Here is an 18,339-nt window from a genome sequence, read left to right as displayed (position 1 = left end):
GACGGAAAATCGTCGAGTAAAATAGAACTGATATCAAGTCTTTCCCAAGGGCCCGACACGACATTCTTCATTTCAATGACTGCTTCACGGCCTATGCCATCTGGATCCTTTCCACCAACACTAGCTTATCTTTTATGAACGGCGCAGGTGGGAACTCTCATTGAAATGTATTCTGTTTCCAAAACCCTCCTGGCCTGTTGTTATGAATTACTACACGTACATCACAACATCACAAGCCGGCGATGGGGGCGGAAATGTTAAGCTATAAAATTACAAATTACTCAACTTTCGTACAAGATGGTCCAAGTTCTTCTCCAAATAAATAACTTTGTGCTTTTAAGTTTAACTTCCATTTATTTTATAGAAGCACAGGACAGAACATCTAGTCGGTCTGTCAAATAGTTCAAATAGCTCTGAGCACTACGGAACTTAACATCTGAGGTCATCAGTCCCCTAACGAACCTAAGGACATCACACACATCCATGCCCGAGGCAGGATTCCAACCTGCGACCGTAGCAGTCGCGCGGTCCCGAACTGAAGCGCCTAGAACCGCTCGGTCACAGCGGCCAGCAGTCGGTCTGTCAACCAGTGCCCACAGAAACTGTCTCTCACGTACCATGCCTTACATCATTCACACTTTCATACGAATCATACAGAACTTTTTATCATTACAAAGAGCGTTGCAATCAACTTCAAGACACATTTATTTTATATGTTTTCCGTATTGTATTATTTTTCGTTTTTTGTTTTTGGACAATGAAACTTCAATGTGTTTCCCAAATTCGCGCCATTTTTGTTGAAATTTAACGTTTTTACATTCCAAGATTTTAGGGTCAAACATTTTCATCCACACATTCAAGGACTTTTACGATGATTCTGATCTGTGAAAGAAGTCGCTTTCCTACTTAACGTCACCTTCTCTACAGTACACACAGAATTTCGTAACATTGAACAATGAGTTACACATTATCATTATAGCAGTCCGCCGCCGGTAGCTGAGTGGTCAGCGCGACAGAATGTCAATCCTAAGGCCCAGGGTTCGATTCCCGTCGGAGATCTTCTCCGCTCAGGGACTGGGTGTTGTGTTGTCCTAATCATCATCATTTCATCCCCATCGACGCGCAAGTGGCCGACGTGGCGTCAAATCGAAAGATTTGCACCTGGTAAACGGTCTAACCGACGGGAGACCCTAGCAACACGACATTTATTTTTATTACAGCATTACCAGCTACTGTATGTACATCGTGAAAAACGCATCTTAATATCACAAATCAAACGGAAAAGGTCTCTCTACATCCACATTTACCTTTCTGACAGTCAGTACTTCAGAACACAATATGACTCATTTATTTCATAATTGCCAATATTTTTCTTCTTGCATGTGCAAGTGTCGAACTGTTTATAATGTGTTAATACCTGTCAGCTTATTATCTTCCTACTGTGCCAGTTACATCTTATTCTTAAGATTAAAGTTTATAGCATTAAACACCAAATTTCTGCCCTCTTCATAACTACAAAGTCTTCTATCTTTACGACACAAATTCTCGTTTTTAGATCCTAAAACGTATCCTTTCTCATAATTAAAATTCTTATTATTCCTTCTCTAAATCTGTAATTTTTCTTCCTCAAAGCTACGAGTGTCTTTCAATAATTAAAAGAGACAAATTGGTCTGGAGAAAAAAGCCTTTATTTTTACAAAACAGTACTTTTTCTACTTTTCAACACAATCCCCTTGAACATTTATACACTTGTTCCAACGGGCTACAACCTTTTTTATTCCGGCTACAAAGAACTCTTTATCTTGGTGTTTGAATCAATTCCCCACTAACGTTTTCATGTTCTCGTTGTCCTGGTATCTCTTCCCAGGTAATGGAAATCACTAGGTGCTAAATCAGGACTGCGAGGTTGATGAGGCAGTACTTCCCTGCTCATTTTGTCGATGGTTTACGGGTTAGTTGAGCAATATGAGGACGTGCGTTACTTTGCTGGAGAATCACACCTCTCCTCTGAGATCCATGACGTCTCTCTCTCATGGCTGGTTTCACCTTGTTTAAAAGCAAATGTGAGTAGTACTGGCTGTTCATTGTACGCTGCTCTTCGAGATAAGCACAAAAAAACTGAACCTTTTGTATCCCAAAACACCGTCAACATGACTTTTCCTGCTGATGCCTGAGTTTTGAATTTTTGCTTGACAGGTGAGTTGGTGTGCTTCCACTCCATAATTTGTCTTTTTGATCCTGGCTCATAATAGTGAACCCAAGTTTCATCACAAGTTAAAATTTTTTTGAGGAGGTGCTCACCTTCTCTTTCACAATGTTTCGTTAGGTATCTGCACGCTCTCAAACTTGTTTCCTTGTGTAGCTGCGTCAACTCCTTTGGAACCCATCTTGCAAATGTTTTGCGGTACTTCAACTTGTTGCAGATAAAGTTATGAACTGTACCAGTACTAACTTGAACCTTATCAACTATCATTTCCACAGTCACGTGGCGGTCGGCACGAATAATGTCATCAATGCGACTTTCAAGTGAGGGAGTTAAAACGGTAACCGGTAGGCCGGAACGGTGTTCGTCAGTCACTGAGTCGCGACCATTTTTGAACTGCTCTGCCCACTTGTAAAAATTTGCACGATTCATACAACCTTCACCATAAACTTTAGATATTCTACAGTATATATTCAGAAAATAAAAACAAATAATAGAACGTTGTTCAACTAATGTCGACGTTCCAGGCGGACTCGGAATCTTGAAATGTATTTTGGAGTTTATAAACAAAATATCAGCTGATCAGGGACCATCCCGGTGATGTCAACTTAAAGCCACAAAATTACCAACTTCGCCCTACTAACAGTTTTTCCCCAGACCAGTTTGTCTCTTTAATTATTGAATGACCCTAGTACAATTAGTCATTCTTGGTTTTTTATATTCTCTGCTTAAGACCTGAATATATCTCAGTTAGTCTGTAATAAAAGTTTCTCGTGAAGCTGGTCTTACTGCCTCCACCGAGCCGGACGAAACTTGCACTTCTTATTGCTTCAAACAAACTATCGCAACGAGCAAGACAGTTCAGTGCTGCCGATCCACAGGGTGTTAGACTCGTTACAGAGTCCCACTCCTCTGGCATTCAAGCTCATTCACTACTTTCGTGCTATTTCTACTGCATTACATGTTTTCAACTGCGTTCTTATTTCGTTTCACACAAAAGTTACATCTACATGTGTTTATAAATGAATTTCTTCGCGTATTTTCAAGTATCTATCAGTTAACTTCACATCCCTCATAATTTCTTCCGTTTCACTTAAGAGGACGCACGGGTTGAATTCTGTCAAAAGCAGGGGAAAATAGCTGAAAATATACTTCTCGCGTGAATTATTATATTTTAAAGCTTATGACGTCCTTTTTCAGACAGAGGTCAACAACAGACTTCTCTCTGCATTACGAGTCTCTAAAATATCTTCTTGTGTCATCAGCCCGTAGTCTGTCAGTTCGATGCTCCATTATGTTCTTACCTCTTGGAAACACTCAGGTAACTTCACTGGTTCATCTTTCATACAGCCAGCTGGTTACACGTCACGCCTATCCCTGATTCATCGTCAGTATGGTTGTGGTTTGGTTTTCTGCTCCAGATCGTCCCGTGATCCATTTGTCTGCTTTCCGCCCTCTCCTCCCCAGAGATTCCACGCGCGCTTGTCTACATTGTTCGTCAAGTAATCCTCAGTTTTTAAAATGATTTTCTCGTGAAAAATTCAACTGTTACTGCCTGTCATCAGTACACAGTGACTGATCGTAAAAGATTCTTTCTAGACACACGGGAATGCTAGTTTTGAAACCTATGTTTACTTTACCAATGCATTGCAGAGCATTTATAATCTTTTACTTCTTTCATTCTACCTCCAGTCATTGTATTCAACATCCCCCATTACAACAGGCCGTTAGTTGGCCATTTCATTGTATTGTTAATATGTGCGATTTCATCTTAATGTGTTGATTTCTCATTACATATGTAACATTGTACATTTACACGAATATTCATTGTCTTGAAATCACCGTAAAGGACATGGCGATGGGTTCTTCCACACAGTAGTGTTTTCTTCTGTTACAGTCGTGGGTGGAGTGCCGGAAGAGTGGCTGCTCCACGCTCCTGTGCACACTACAGTTATTCTGATTTCGTTACTAGTTTCAGTGGCAGCGACATCCAGAGAGCTGCGACGCGTTTCCAACTTCCTCGCTTAACTGTTAGTGGCTCATAGGACATTACGAGATCCTAAATCTGAAACGTGGACCTATTTTATCACCGGAATATTTTTACCCAAGAGGATGCCATCATCATTAAGCTATTCAGTAGAGCTGCATGCCCTTATGATAAGTAATGGCTGTAGTTTCCCTTGCTTTCACTAGTTTTTTAGTACCGACAAAGCAGTTGGCCAGTGTTACACGGTCAGTCGCTCACACAGACTGTTGCCCCCGTAGCTGCTGCCCCTCATGAGGAATCATGTGACTGACTGGTGTCTCCACAGGTATCCCTCCAGTGTCGTTGATGTTCGAAAGCCACTCCATCTCGGCATATACACTCCTGGAAATTAAAATAAGAACACCATGAATTCATTGTCCCAGGAAGGGGAAACTTTATTGACACATTCCTGGGGTCAGATACATCGCATGATCACACTGACAGAACCACAGGCACATAGACACAGGCAACAGAGCATGCACAATGTGGGCACTAGTACAGTGTATATCCACCTTTCGCAGCAATGCAGGCTCCTATTCTCCCATGGAGACGATCGTAGAGATGCTGGATGTAGTCCTGTGGAACGGCTTATCATGCCATTTCCACCTGGCGCCTCAGTTGGACCAGCGTTCGTGCTGGACGTGCAGACCGCGTGAGACGACGCTTCATCCAGTCCCAAACATGCTCAATGGGGGACAGATCCGGAGATCTTGCTGGCCAGGGTAGTTGACTTACACCTTCTAGAGCACGTTGGGTGGCACGGGATACATGCGGACGTGCATTGTCCTGTTGGAACAGCAAGTTCCCTTGCCGGTCTAGGAATGGTAGAACGATGGGTTCGATGACGGTTTGGATGTACCGCGCACTATTCAGTCTCCCCTCTACGATCACCAGTGGTGTACGGCCAGTGTAGGAGATCGCTCCCCACACCATGATGCCGGGTGTTGGCCCTGTGTGCCTCGGTCGTATGCAGTCCTGATTGTGGCGCTCACCTGCACGGCACCAAACACGCATACGACCATCATTGGCACCAAGGCAGAAGCGACTCTCATCGCTGAAGACGACACGTCTCCATTCGTCCGCCTGTCGCGACACCACTGGAGGCGGGCTGCACGATGTTGGGGCGTGAGCGGAAGACGGCCTAACGGTGTGCGGGACCGTAGCCCAGCTTCATGGAGACGGTTGCGAATGGTCCTCGCCGATACCCCAGGAGCAACAGTGTCCCTAATTTGCTGGGAAGTGGCGGTGCGGTCCCCTACGGCACTGCGTAGGATCCTACGGTCTTGGCGTGCATCCGTGCGTCGCTGCGGTCCGGTCCCAGGTCGACGGGCACGTGCACCTTCCGCCGACCACTGGCGACAACATCGATGTACTGTGGAGACCTCACGCCCCACGTGTTGAGCAATTCGGCGGTACGTCCACCCGGCCTCCCGCATGCCCACTATACGCCCTCGCTCAAAGTCCGTCAACTGCACATACGGTTCACGTCCACGCTGTCGCGGCATGCTACCAGTGTTAAAGACTGCGATGGAGCTCCATATGCCACGGCAAACTGGCTGACACTGACGGCGGCGGTGCACAAATGCTGCGCAGCTAGCGCCATTCGACGGCCAACCCCGTGGTTCCTGGTGTGTCCGCTGTGCCGTGCGTGTGATCATTGCTTGTACAGCCCTCTCGCAGTGTCCGGAGCAAGTATGGTGGGTCTGACACACCGGTGTCAATGTGTTCTTTTTTCCATTTCCAGGAGTGTATTTACAAAACATTCATCCTGAGAACATACTCTTTGCTACACACACGCGCTCTCTCTCTCTCTCTCTCTCTCTCTCTCTCTCACACACACACACACACACACACACACACATACACACAGAATCATTCACATTACAAGTGTTAATCGTCTTTCTTTATGTGTATTTTTATAATTATTATTTAAAACTCGATTTCCTTACCTCGGCACATTCTTGTTTCTTGTCACCCTCGATGTGGCGAGCTCGCTCTCCCAGTTCGGTGTGGTTTTTTACTGTATCCATAATTAAGCTAGAGACGAGTCACAGTTAGGTAAAATTCTGGTCGTACAGGTCCTCTGGTATACCATTGGAATGCTGATGTGCATAGATATACGTAACAGGAACGATGTGCTGTGCACTGACGAGAAAAAAATCGCAGCACAAAATCATTAAAGTAATGAAATTTCGGAAATGCGTTTGTCTGGGTAACATACGTAAATGACAAATACTCCGAGATCACAGGTCAATGTAAGCACGAGATAAGCCATTCCAAATCTGAGATGCTGGTACATTAATAATACATAAGTAGCCGCCAGAATATTTCAAAAAAATGGCTCTGAGCACTATGGGACTCAACTGCTGAGGTTATTAGTCCCCTAGAACTTAGAACTAGTTAAACCTAACTAACCTAAGGACATCACAAACATCCATGCCCGAGGCAGGATTCGAACCTGCGACCGTAGCGGTCTTGCGGTTCCAGACTGCAGCGCCTTTAACCGCACGGCCACTTCGGCCGGCTCAGAATATTTCGTGTAAGCGTGGCAAACGTGTGTGCATTGTTGTACAGGAGCCGGATGTCAGTTTGTGGGATGGAGTTCCATGCCAACTGCACTTGCGCGGTCAGTGTAGGAACGGTTGATGCTGTTGGTGGATGAGGATAGAGTTGTCGTTCGATGATGTCCCATATGCCCTCGATTCGGAACAGACTGGTGTTCGAGCAGGCCAAGGCCACAAGTAGAACAGCGGTACGTGGGCGAGTGTTATCCTGTTGGAAAACATCCCCCGGAATGCTGTTCATGAATGGCGGCGCAACGGGTGGAATCACCAGACTGATGTACAAATCTGCGTCAGGGTTCGTCGGATAAACACGAGAGTGCTGCTGCTGTTATACAAAATCGCACTCCAGACTATAGCTCCGGGTGTAGGTCCAGTGCGGCCTAGCACACAGACTGGTTGGTTGCAGTCAAACAACTGGCTTCCTTCTAAACAGCGCACGGTCTTCACTGGCATCGAGACACAACAAGCTTTCATCCCAAAACACAACAGACCTCCACCCTGCCCTGCAATGAGCTCTAGCTTGACGCCACTGAAGTCGCATGGTTGTGGTTTGGGGTCAGTGAAACGCACGCTACAGGGCATCTGGCTCGGAGCTGTCCTTGAAGTAACCGATTTGTAACAGCTCGTTGTGTCACTGTGGTGGCAAGTGCTGCTCAAATTGCTGCTGCAGATACAGCACGATGGGCCAGAGCCATACGTCGAACACGACGGTCTTCCCTCCCGGTAATGACACGTAGCCGTGCGGAATTCTACTCGTGATCACCGCTGTCAGCAGTCATGTATAGTGTCCACATTCCCGTCAAGTCTTATATCGCAGGACGAACATGTAGCTTCTCGTAGCCCCATTACATGACGTCGTTCAACCTCAGTGTGGTGCTGAAAATAGCGTCTTTCTCGTCTTTAAGGAATTCTTGACTACTACGTATATGTACACCACGTCCAATCTCAAAGCTTACTAACTCTCACGACCGTTCCAGCGTGTATTTAAAGCAAACCTGATTTGCATCCTCATACTGGTGGTACTACCGCCACTCGTATGCGATTGGCACGTAATCTGAATAGACTTCATCTTTCAGATGAAAAAACACGCCTGCCAACTTTCGTTTATGTCGCACAGCTCGTTCTTAATACTGCGATTTTCGTTTCCGTCAGTGTAGTAACGCTAGATATTTTCCTTTCACGGCCCCTTGCGTTTCTTAACGCATTCTTGATCTGAATTATTAACCCTGAGTTATGGATGTTGTTGTGCTCCTGACTGTACATGGTGATCGCATCTTTCACCAGTCTGTCAGTGACATTAAGGTAAAGGCCGGAATGGCACGTTATAGATGCATAAAAGTATTTCGATTTTCCTCTCTCGCGAGTGCTTCACGTGTTGGGTTGTATTATACACAGGGGTTGTTACAATGAGTATATGAGCGTGTGTAGAAAAATAACACGAACGTGACTTTCGCATATAGGAACATTTGGTTGCGCTCGATGTTGGTTACTGTGTGTTAATAGCTGATCTTCAAACTGTTAAAGTCTTTTCTTATTTAAACTACAATTAAAATTATAGCTTTATAACGTCGACGGGTTTTTGGAACGTTTAGAAGCTTTTCATGGGCCGGAACAAAGTTGCTCACAAGTAAATAAAAACCGACTTGGACTGTTTGTGATCACATTTTCTCATGATACAGCAAGTTCAGAGATTAATGACTTCTCATTTCGTGACACAGCACCTGCCTCTTGTTACAAAATGTGAGAGGGTATTTTTGTTCTCTAGTAAATGTTTCTTGTTTCAGGCATGCGGTTTGGTCTGGTGCAAACGAAGGTCGGCCTTATAAACATACTGTCGAGGTACAGCGTTGAACCCAGCGAGAAGAGCGTTCGCCACCTGTCCCTGGAACCGAGGGCCTTCCTGATGACACCCAAGGGCGGGATACAGCTGAGGCTGAGCAAGAGGCCTACAGCGTAGCGTTCCGCCACAAGACACCACTTCCTCTGTAAAAGACTGTTACCCAGAGATTCCCAAAACTGTACATAGTGTATATAATACTGTATTTTTTCGTTACTGAATGCTGATTGTTTTTAATAAAGCGATTGTTGTGAAACCTCTAGCCTCTCGAGTAATCACAATGTCATTCGCACCTGACGTACCCCTCGTATCACGCGTGTAATACTGAAGCTGAGAATGATATTCGAAAGGTATTACTTTCACAATGAAAACATGTTTTGTAAGTCATTCCGTTGTCAATCTGTGATAGACATGTCTGTATATATTAAGTTTTTTCCTTTTTCCTCATTACCTTCTTTCACATAAGGCATCTTCTGCTGCGCTCTTTTTATGGCTGTATTGTGTTCGATGTAGTGTGACTCTTTTTACAAATCCATACATGCTATAAAAGTGGATGTATGTACACTCATGTTCAGAAAAAAAAACAGAACACCTTGAACGACCAGAGATGGGACGTTGATATCCTCAGAACATGTGCATTAGTATCTTCTGCAGAAATGATTAGCATTTGAACCATGTGGAGTTCAAGGCAAACATCGATATCGCGATGCAACAGAGTCTACCGGTAAAATATGCCTGCGGCGCTTGTTGTCGCTATGAACCGAAGAGAACGGATCAGCGTGACTTGAGCAGCTATACAGGATGCCTCACAGACGTATGCCCTAATCGTACCGTCAAATCAGTGACTTCGAAAGAGGGCGCTTTTTTGGTATGAGAAATGTGATGCATCCGTCCTAAAAACTGCTTCTCGTGTGAGACCATCTTTTTCGGCAGTGCAACGGGTATGCGCAGAATGGTTCACATAAGGCCGCAAAACACGACGAGACTGGTTAGGTCGCACCATCTACACCACCCCACGAGAAGATAAACACCTCATCCGAATATCATTGCAGGAGATGTCTGCGTCCTCCTCGGCTCTGGTGCAACAGTGGAACACATCGTAAACTATTAGCGAAGACAATTCATAGGCATTTATTACGGCATGGGTTACGTGCGCGTCGTCCCCTTCTCTGTCTACCTTTTGCGAATGTGCAGGAACATGCTGGACGGCAATCGTGAATGAAAAGACGGGGGACGGGAATGGCATGAGGTAGTGTTTTCGGACGAATCCAGATTCTGTTGGTTCGCCGCAGACAGGGGGAGCGGCTTCACAGTGACTGCTTCCGGACAAGACATAACAGCGCCAGCCTAAGGCCTTATGGTGTCGGGTACTATTGGCTACAACCACAAGTCACAGTTGGTGCGTGTCCAGGGCCAGTCTGTCCTACGTGAATGACGTCTTGCGACCAGTAGCCATACCATTTCTGCACAACACCCCAGACACAATTTTTAGTAAGACAATGCACGACCACATGTTGCTGCACGAACGCATGCCTTCTTGGTGTCATAGCATGTGAGCCTTTCACCCTGGCCAACGAGATCTCCAGAACTGTCGCCAATCGAAAATGTGTGGAATATGGTGAAATGACGGATGTTGCACTGTGTCCCAGTCCCAACCACCACTGACGAACTTTGGAGCCAGGTGAATGCAGCATGGGTAACTACACCACAGAACGCCATTCGCGCCTTATACGCGTCGATGCCATCACGCATGGAACAAGTTATCAGAAAGTATGTCGGACCCTCTTCCTGCTAGGCAACAGGACACATGCTCAACCGAGCTGACTGAAATGCTAATCATTTCTGTAGAAAGTACTAATGTACATGTCATGTGAATATAGAGCTTTCTCTAGTCGTTCAAGATGTTCTACTTTTTCTGAACATGAGTGTGAGTGTGTATGTTCTACATCTCCTTCTTTCAACAAAACTTGGCACACCCTTTTCTAAATGTCAAGGAACAATATTTGTGGGAGTAAGAACCACCTACCAATCGTGGTTCAGGAGATATAACGTCATAAGCACTGTCATGTATTAAAAAATTTCCCCATCATGCATGATGTTTAAATTTATTACTTCTTTGCTGCTGAGTCCGTTCGCAACATATTTCGCAGACAATATCCACATGCGCCGCTGAATGTACCTACGTAAATATACCATTATTGTACGACACGTAGGTCAGGGAATATGACGACATAATCACTGAGATCCGTGAAAAAATGCTGCATCATGCATGAAGTTTTTACACATTTAATTTTCACTACTAGGACACTCCTACTGTCGAGTCAACATAAGAAAAAAAAACCTGACACCTGGCAACGCATTTGACAGCGTTCAAGTTCGAAGTGCAAATGGCTGTAGGCGAAAACAGTCCCCTCCTACAGAGCTACGAAGAGGCGTTACCATAGGGACGTCTACACCATGGCGTTGTAGGCACGCGTAGCAGCTGCGCCCAGCATACAGGAACTGTCCCTATCTTCGTACGACTGTTTCTTAATTTCAAACGTTTTGACATGAATACGTGGAAATAATTTTTTTTCATTATTTCACCACGAACAAAATTCATATTCTGTTTCCATTTTTAATAGAATGTCCACTTTGTCAGCTAGTTATGTACACCTATGTGGCATATGACATGAGGCAGTGTTATGCACACATATACAGTGTATTTCCGTGAGAGCGTGCAAAAATTTAACAGGACGGAGAGGGTGCTCCACTGAACTATTCGATGTAGGGAACCTGGGATCGGGAAAGCCAGCTCAAGGAGATAATAGGAATAAAGTCACACTACTGTCTACTTTTTTATTTACGAAGTTACAAAACTTCCTGGCAGATGGCAGATTAAAACCATGTGCCGGACCGAGACTCGAACTCGGGATCTTTGCCTTTCGTGGGCAAGTGCTCTACCATCGGAGCTACCCAAGCACTACTCACGACCCCTCCTCACAGCTTCAGGTCTGCCAGTACCTCGTCTGCTACCTTCCAAACTTCACAGAATCTCTTCCGCGAACCTGGCAGATCTAGCACTCCTCGAAGAAAGGATATTGCGGAGACATGGCTTAGCCAGCGCACACTCCGCTGCAGAGTGAAAATCTCATTCTGGAAACATCCCCCAAGCAGTGGCACAGCCGCAGAAGATCTTCTTCAGACGTCGAAACATCCACGTACGAGTGACATTGGGGAGACGTTCCGACAGTCTCCACAAGTAAACGTTATAGCGATGTCTCAAAAGTGGAATGCAAGACAATCGGACGAAGCTAGCGAGGCTCGCACTGAACCTTTGTAGTGTCGAGACTAAGGTGATCGCAAGCACAATCTCAAAACACATTTGAAGCTGCCACTTACAAGCACACGTATTCATAAGGAGACCAAAAGTCATCCATAGAACACTGGACTCGCATTCGGGAGGACGACGGTTCAATCCCGTCTCCGGCCATCCTGATTTAGGTTTTCCGTGATTTCCCTAAATCGTTTCAGGCAAATGCCGGGATGGTTCCTTTGAAAGGGCACGGCCGATTTCCTTCCCAATCCTTCCCTAACCCGAGCTTGCGCTCCGTCTCTAATGACCTCGTTGTCGACGGGACGTTAAACGCTAACCACCACCACCACCACCACCATCCATAGAATCTCGGACTAGTGCTACGCAACGGCACACGATGCTTCTTGTGATATCGGATAGTTGTGGACGTTAACTTGATGCTACATTAAACAGTACCGCTGAGATCTGAAGACTAAACAGAAATGCTTCACCGGTCATATGTCGGTTATCATCACACACGGAAAGAGTTAGGATGAATCTTAAATATTCGCAGACGAATCTATTTTTCATCTTTCTATCAAATAAAGGGACATTTTTCTGCCGTAAGGATAGTTATGTCTGTGGTGAGCTAACGAGAAAATGTTTCGTAATTGCTACGGCATGAAGTCAAGCGCCGGCCGCCACTCGAGAACGATAGAGCAGAGGAGGCTATGAGAAGGGGTCAGACAATCGCACACTGATCGGACCTCCCTCCAGGACGACAACGTGACAGCAGTGGCCCCTATGTGGAGAAGATAGAAGCGCCGCGACCGACTGGTTACTGGTGACGGCCCAGTTGAATAGCAGCTTCAAGATTAATCACTTTGATAGGAGCTTCAATATTAGCTACTTCGATTGCAGTTCAGGACAGACATTTGTCAGTTAGAGATCAGCAGTCACTGCAAAGACTGATTGTTTCGTACGTCGCCCTTTGCTTGCGACACATCTGTGCAATAGGCAAAGTTAAGTACAGTATTTGATTGTGTTTCTAGCGAACGGAGTAGGCAGGATTCCTAGACACAACGGTAATTCATGGCACAACTACAGAAGTAAAATCCTTCAAATATTAGCAGTATCTGCCCCCATTAGAGAATATTTCATGGATTAGAATTATAGCAGATTCGGCGAGTAATAACGGAGCTTGTGCTGATCTACTGTCAATGTTCGTATTTTTCATTTACTACGGTGACAAGCGTCACAACAAACTGTCCAAGAAGGTAAACACATGTATAAACTGTATCATAATGCGAAGTATGCATAAACCTAACTTACAAACAGCCTACGTTGTAGATTCGACAAGAGGTTTGGGCATCAATCTCAAACCGTGAATTCTATTGACCATTGATGTTTCAGAATCTGTAGAAGCTCACGCCAGTTTTCTATGTTGTTAGTTAGTTACGACCAACAAATCCCCCATTTTGTAAAGAATCGAAATGCCACGAATAAAACGGTTTCAACCTTCTTATACTTCACAAATGAGTTAATGTGTAAAATACAGAATGCATCATAACTCGTAGCGTAAATGAACACAGTAGGAAGTGCACGATACTAGAAGCAAAGAAAACTCAGTAATCAGGGGCTCTACAACACATACCTTAGAAGCTATACATACTTCTTCATTTTCGATACTGTGAAACTAATTTCTCTACTGCAAGCTATTTGCTTTCACTATTATGAGAGGATGTAATATGGACCAAAAAAGAAAAGAAGTCTGCTAACATGGTCTCTAAGGTGCATACCTTAAGAGCTATGAAGATGTGTTCAGTAGAAGAGATCTGTTTCACAGCAGTGACGATGAAGAAGTACTCATTGATGCGTTTCAGGGCCCATGTTTACTGAGTCCTTTTTGCTTCTAGTATTGTGTACTTTCAACCGCATGCGCTTACGTTATTGATTATAGATATGTAAGCGATATGTATAGATATGTAAGCGAGAAAAACTGTAGAGAAGGTTTGATTTATGTTTAAAGTTTGTTGGAAACCTATAAGAGCTGTTATTTTCAAACGCTGGATGAATATGGTGAGGGTAATCCGCGTTCTGTTTTAAGCAAAAGCAAGTTTTTCACCCATCTCAATGTTTGTGAACGTAATATCTCCTGAATGATAAGTCGTACTACCACATAATTTTGCACGTACATTCAGTGGTGTATTGGGGGGGGGGGGGGGGCGGTAGTCTGCAAAATGTGTTGCGAACATAGTTACTACTAATGAAACAAAAAAATTAAAACGTCGTGTCTGATGTGGCAGCTTTAATGAATGCACAGCGAATGTAATCATCATTTTGTGGAGAATGCAAGTTTCGTAAAGCTTCAAAAGTACATTACGTGATCAAAAGTATCCGGACACCGGGCTGAAAATGACTTACAAGTTAGTGGCGCCCACCATCGGTAATACTGGAATTCAGTATCGTATTGGCCCACCCTTAGCCTTCATGACAGCTTTCACTCACGCAGGCATACGTTCAATCAGGTGCTGGAAGGTTTCTTGGGGAATGGCAGCCCATTCTTCGCGGAGTGTTGCACTGAGGAGAGGTATCGACGTCGGTCGGTGAAGCCTGGCACGAAGTTGACGTTCCAAAACATCCCAAAGGTGTTCTACAGGATTCAGGTCAGTACTCTGTGCAGGCCAGTCTATTACAGGGATGTTATTGTCGTGTAACCACTCCGCCACAGGCTGTGCAATATGAACAGGTGCTCCATTGTGTTGACAGATGCAATCGCCATCCCCGAATTGCTCTTCAACACTGGGAAGCAAGTAGGTGCTTAAAACATCAATGTAGGCCTGTGCAGTGATTGTGCCACGCAAAACAGCGAGGGGCGCAAGCCCCCTCCATGAAAAACACGACCACACCATAACACCACCGCCTCCGAATTTTACTGTTAGCACTACACACGCTGGTAGATGACTTTCATCGGGCATTCGCCATACCCACATCCTGCCATCGGATGACCATACTGTGTACAATGATTCATCACTCTACACAACGCTTTTCCACTGTTCAATCGTCGAATGTTTATGCTACTTACATGAAGCGAGGCATCGTTTGGCATTTACTGGCGCGTTGTGTTGCTCGACCATGAGATCTAAGTTTTCTCACCTCCCACCTAACTGTCATAGTACTTGCAGTGGGTCCTGATGCAGTTCGGAATTCCTGTGTGATGGTCTGGATAGATGTCTGCCTATTAGACATTACGACCCTCTTCAACTGTCCGCGGTCTCTGTCAGTCAACAGACGAGTTCGACCTGTACACTTTTGTGCTGTACGTGGCCCTTCACGTTTCCACTTCACTATCACATCGGAAACAGTGGACCTAGGGATGTTTAGGACTGCGGAAATCTCGGGTACAAACGTATGACACAAGTGAAACCTGGCCACGTTCAAAGTCCGTGAGTTCCGCGGAGCACCCCATTCTGCTCTCTCACGATGTTTAATGACTACTGAGGTCGCTGACGTGGAGTACCTCGCAGTAGGTGGCAGCACAATGCACTTAATATGGAAAAATTATGTTTTTGGGGGGTGTCCGTATACTTTTGATTACATAATGTATATGTAAAGACTGTTGCAAGACACTGCGTGCTCCCATTATCAAATACTGGATGAGTGTAATCGGCGTATTCGCACTCTGTGAGAGTCGTGTGAAGTTAGCACCCCTTTTTCGAGAAATATACATTTTTTTCAGAGTTCTTGATAGATATGGCATAGTTCTAGAGTTCTTTGTACAAAATTTCAATAGTTCTGCAGAATTTAGCGAAGAAAACAACAATATTCGAAAAAATTTTCGTATCGAAAAGGTTCTTTGGCAATTTCCGCAAAATGTAAATAAGTACAAGAGTTCTGAGCACAGTTCTGAACAGAGCTCCAAGAGTTCTTTCGAAAATCCAAGTAACGTTTCTTTGTGCAGCTAATAGTTTACGAGATAATTGCATTTTAATGAGAAAATCTTTTCACTTACTGTGAAGTTGGCACCCTTTTTTTCAGAAAGATATATTTTTTTCAGAGTTCTTGATTGATATGGCATAGTTCTAGAGTTCTTTGTACAAAATTTCAATAGTTCTGCAGAATTTAGCGACGAAAACAACAATACTCGAAAAAATTTTCGTATCGAAAACGTTCTTTGGCAATTTCCGCAAAATGTAAATAAGTAAAAGAGTTCAGAACACAGTTCGGAACAGAGCTCCGAGAGTTCTTTCGAAAATCCAAGTAACATTTTTTTGTGCAGCTAATACTTTACGAGATAATTGCATTTTAATGAGAAAATCTTTTCACTTACTGTGAAGTTGGCACCCTGTTTTTCACAAATGTATACTTTTTTCAGATTTCTTGATAGATATGCCATAGTTCCAGAGTTCTTTGTACAAAATTTCAATAGTTCTGCAAAATTTAGCGACGAAAACAATATTCGAAAAAATTTTCGTATCGAAGACATTCTTCGTCAATTTTCGCAAATTGTAAATAAGTACAACAGTTCTGAGCACAGTTCTGAACAGAACTCCAAGAGTTCTATCGAAAACCCTATTAACATTTTTTTGTGCAGCTAATAGTTTACGAGATAATTGCAATTTAAGGAGAAAATCTTTTCACTTATTGTGAAGTTGGCTCCCCTTTTTTTAAGAAATGTATACTTTTTTCAGATTTCTTGATAGATATGCCATAGTTCTAGAGTTCTTTGTACAAAATTTCAATAGTTCTGCAAAATTTAGCGACGTAAACAATATTCGAAAAAATTTTCGTATCGAAAACATTCTTCGTCTATTTTCGCAAATTATAAATAAGTACAACAGTTCTGAGCACAGTTCTGAACAGAACTCCAAGAGTTCTATCGAAAACCCAATTAACATTTTTTTGTGCAGCTAATAGTTTACGAAATAATTGCAATTTAAGGAGAAAATCTTTTCATTTACTGTGAAGTTGGCACCCTTTTCTTCAGAAATGTATATTTCTTTCACAGTTTTTGACAGGTATCCCATAGTTCTAGAGTTCTTTGTACAAAATTTCAATAGTTCTGCAGAACTTAGGGAAGAAAACAACAATACTCGAAAAATTTTTTCTATCGAAATCATTTTTTGTCAATTTTCGCAAAAATTAAACTGGTACAACAGTTCTGAGGACAGTTCTGAACAGAACCCCAAGAGCTCTATCGAAAATCCTAATGACATTTTTCTATGGCGATAATAGTTTGTGATAAATTGATTTAATGTGGGACACACTTTCTCCACAGAAAATATAAATATATTCGTACAACAGTTCTGATGACAGTTCTGGACACCACGTGAAGAGTTCTATCGAAATTCCTAGTAGAATTTTTTAGTGCAGGTAATAGTTTAAGAGCTAATCGCAACTTAATTAAGAACCCCATAAGAGCTCCTACTGTGAAGCTGGCACCCTTTTTTTCAGAAATATATATTTTTTTCAGAGTTCTTGATAGATAAGTCATAGTTATAGAGTTCTCGGTACAAAATTTAAATAGTTATGCAGAATTTAGCGAAGAAAACAACATTGTATAACAAAGCTGATTCAGGAACCCTTTCCTTTTGATACAATTCTTCCTGTTGCCACAATAAATCACTTGTGCATAGATTCCAACTGTACTGATCATTACAAAAATACAACCATTGACCAGCGGCGCACATTTCTTGCAGCGTTGTACAAAGCATTATCCGCTGTGAAAATACTACACTTAACGCTATTTTAAAATTTACGGTGGATGGCTTCCGTTTATCTACAATGTCAGCATCTATCGAATTATCTTCATGCAAACGTGATGCCTGGATCACTCACTTCCCCTTTTAGGTACGGAGGAAACTAGAGTTCAGTCTTGTGGAAGTCAAAAAAGGAAATGTGGGCAGCCCTTCTTTTACTGATAGCAAACTCTAGAGAAATCTCCACACTTGTTTTTCTTCATCATGCCAACAAAAGAAAAACTCTCCCTTCATAGCTCTATTATTATTCCAGTACTAGTAAACCAGTTGTCCGCTTTCACATTTCGACCTGACTGATATATAGGTTTACACAGTCACAGAACAACATCAAATTGTTTATTGCTCAGTTGGTAAATCCTTCTGGTTGCAACACAGCGTATATTTCCAAATTGTACAGGTAAAATACTTAAGAATCCACACTTAAGAATCCATACTCGTTTGTTTTGATTGATACATATTGGCGAAAACTGTACCTTCCACAGAATCCTTCCAGCTTCTTGCCTACTGTAACATTTTCTCCAAGGGTGTAAGATTTGTGGTAGTTGCGTACAAACACAGTACATATTTTTCGAATAGCTGTTAGCTTGTCTAATTGTCTCCTTTCATCACTAATAGCGCGACTGTAAAATCTAAGGCTCTCCAGAATAAATTTGAAACGTTTTATGTTCGTTTGCGA

General features: G+C 43.3%; 1 protein-coding gene across 1 annotated transcript in view; it reads left to right on the top strand.

The window, feature by feature from the left end:
* LOC124615865 (probable cytochrome P450 6a14) overlaps positions 1-8,886 on the top strand; it is a 59,583-nt gene extending 50,697 nt beyond the window's left edge. Inside the window, exon 8 of the mRNA XM_047144025.1 lies at positions 8,578-8,886. Coding sequence (XP_046999981.1) covers positions 8,578-8,750 — 173 coding nt within the window. The 3' untranslated portion in view covers positions 8,751-8,886. The remainder of the gene's footprint in view (positions 1-8,577) is intronic.
* The last annotated feature ends 9,453 nt before the right edge of the window (positions 8,887-18,339 follow it).

The sequence above is a fragment of the Schistocerca americana genome, chromosome 5 (assembly GCF_021461395.2).
Source record: "Schistocerca americana isolate TAMUIC-IGC-003095 chromosome 5, iqSchAmer2.1, whole genome shotgun sequence".
NCBI classification, from domain to species: domain Eukaryota; kingdom Metazoa; phylum Arthropoda; class Insecta; order Orthoptera; family Acrididae; genus Schistocerca; species Schistocerca americana.
This window is presented reverse-complemented; position numbering and strand designations above follow the sequence as displayed.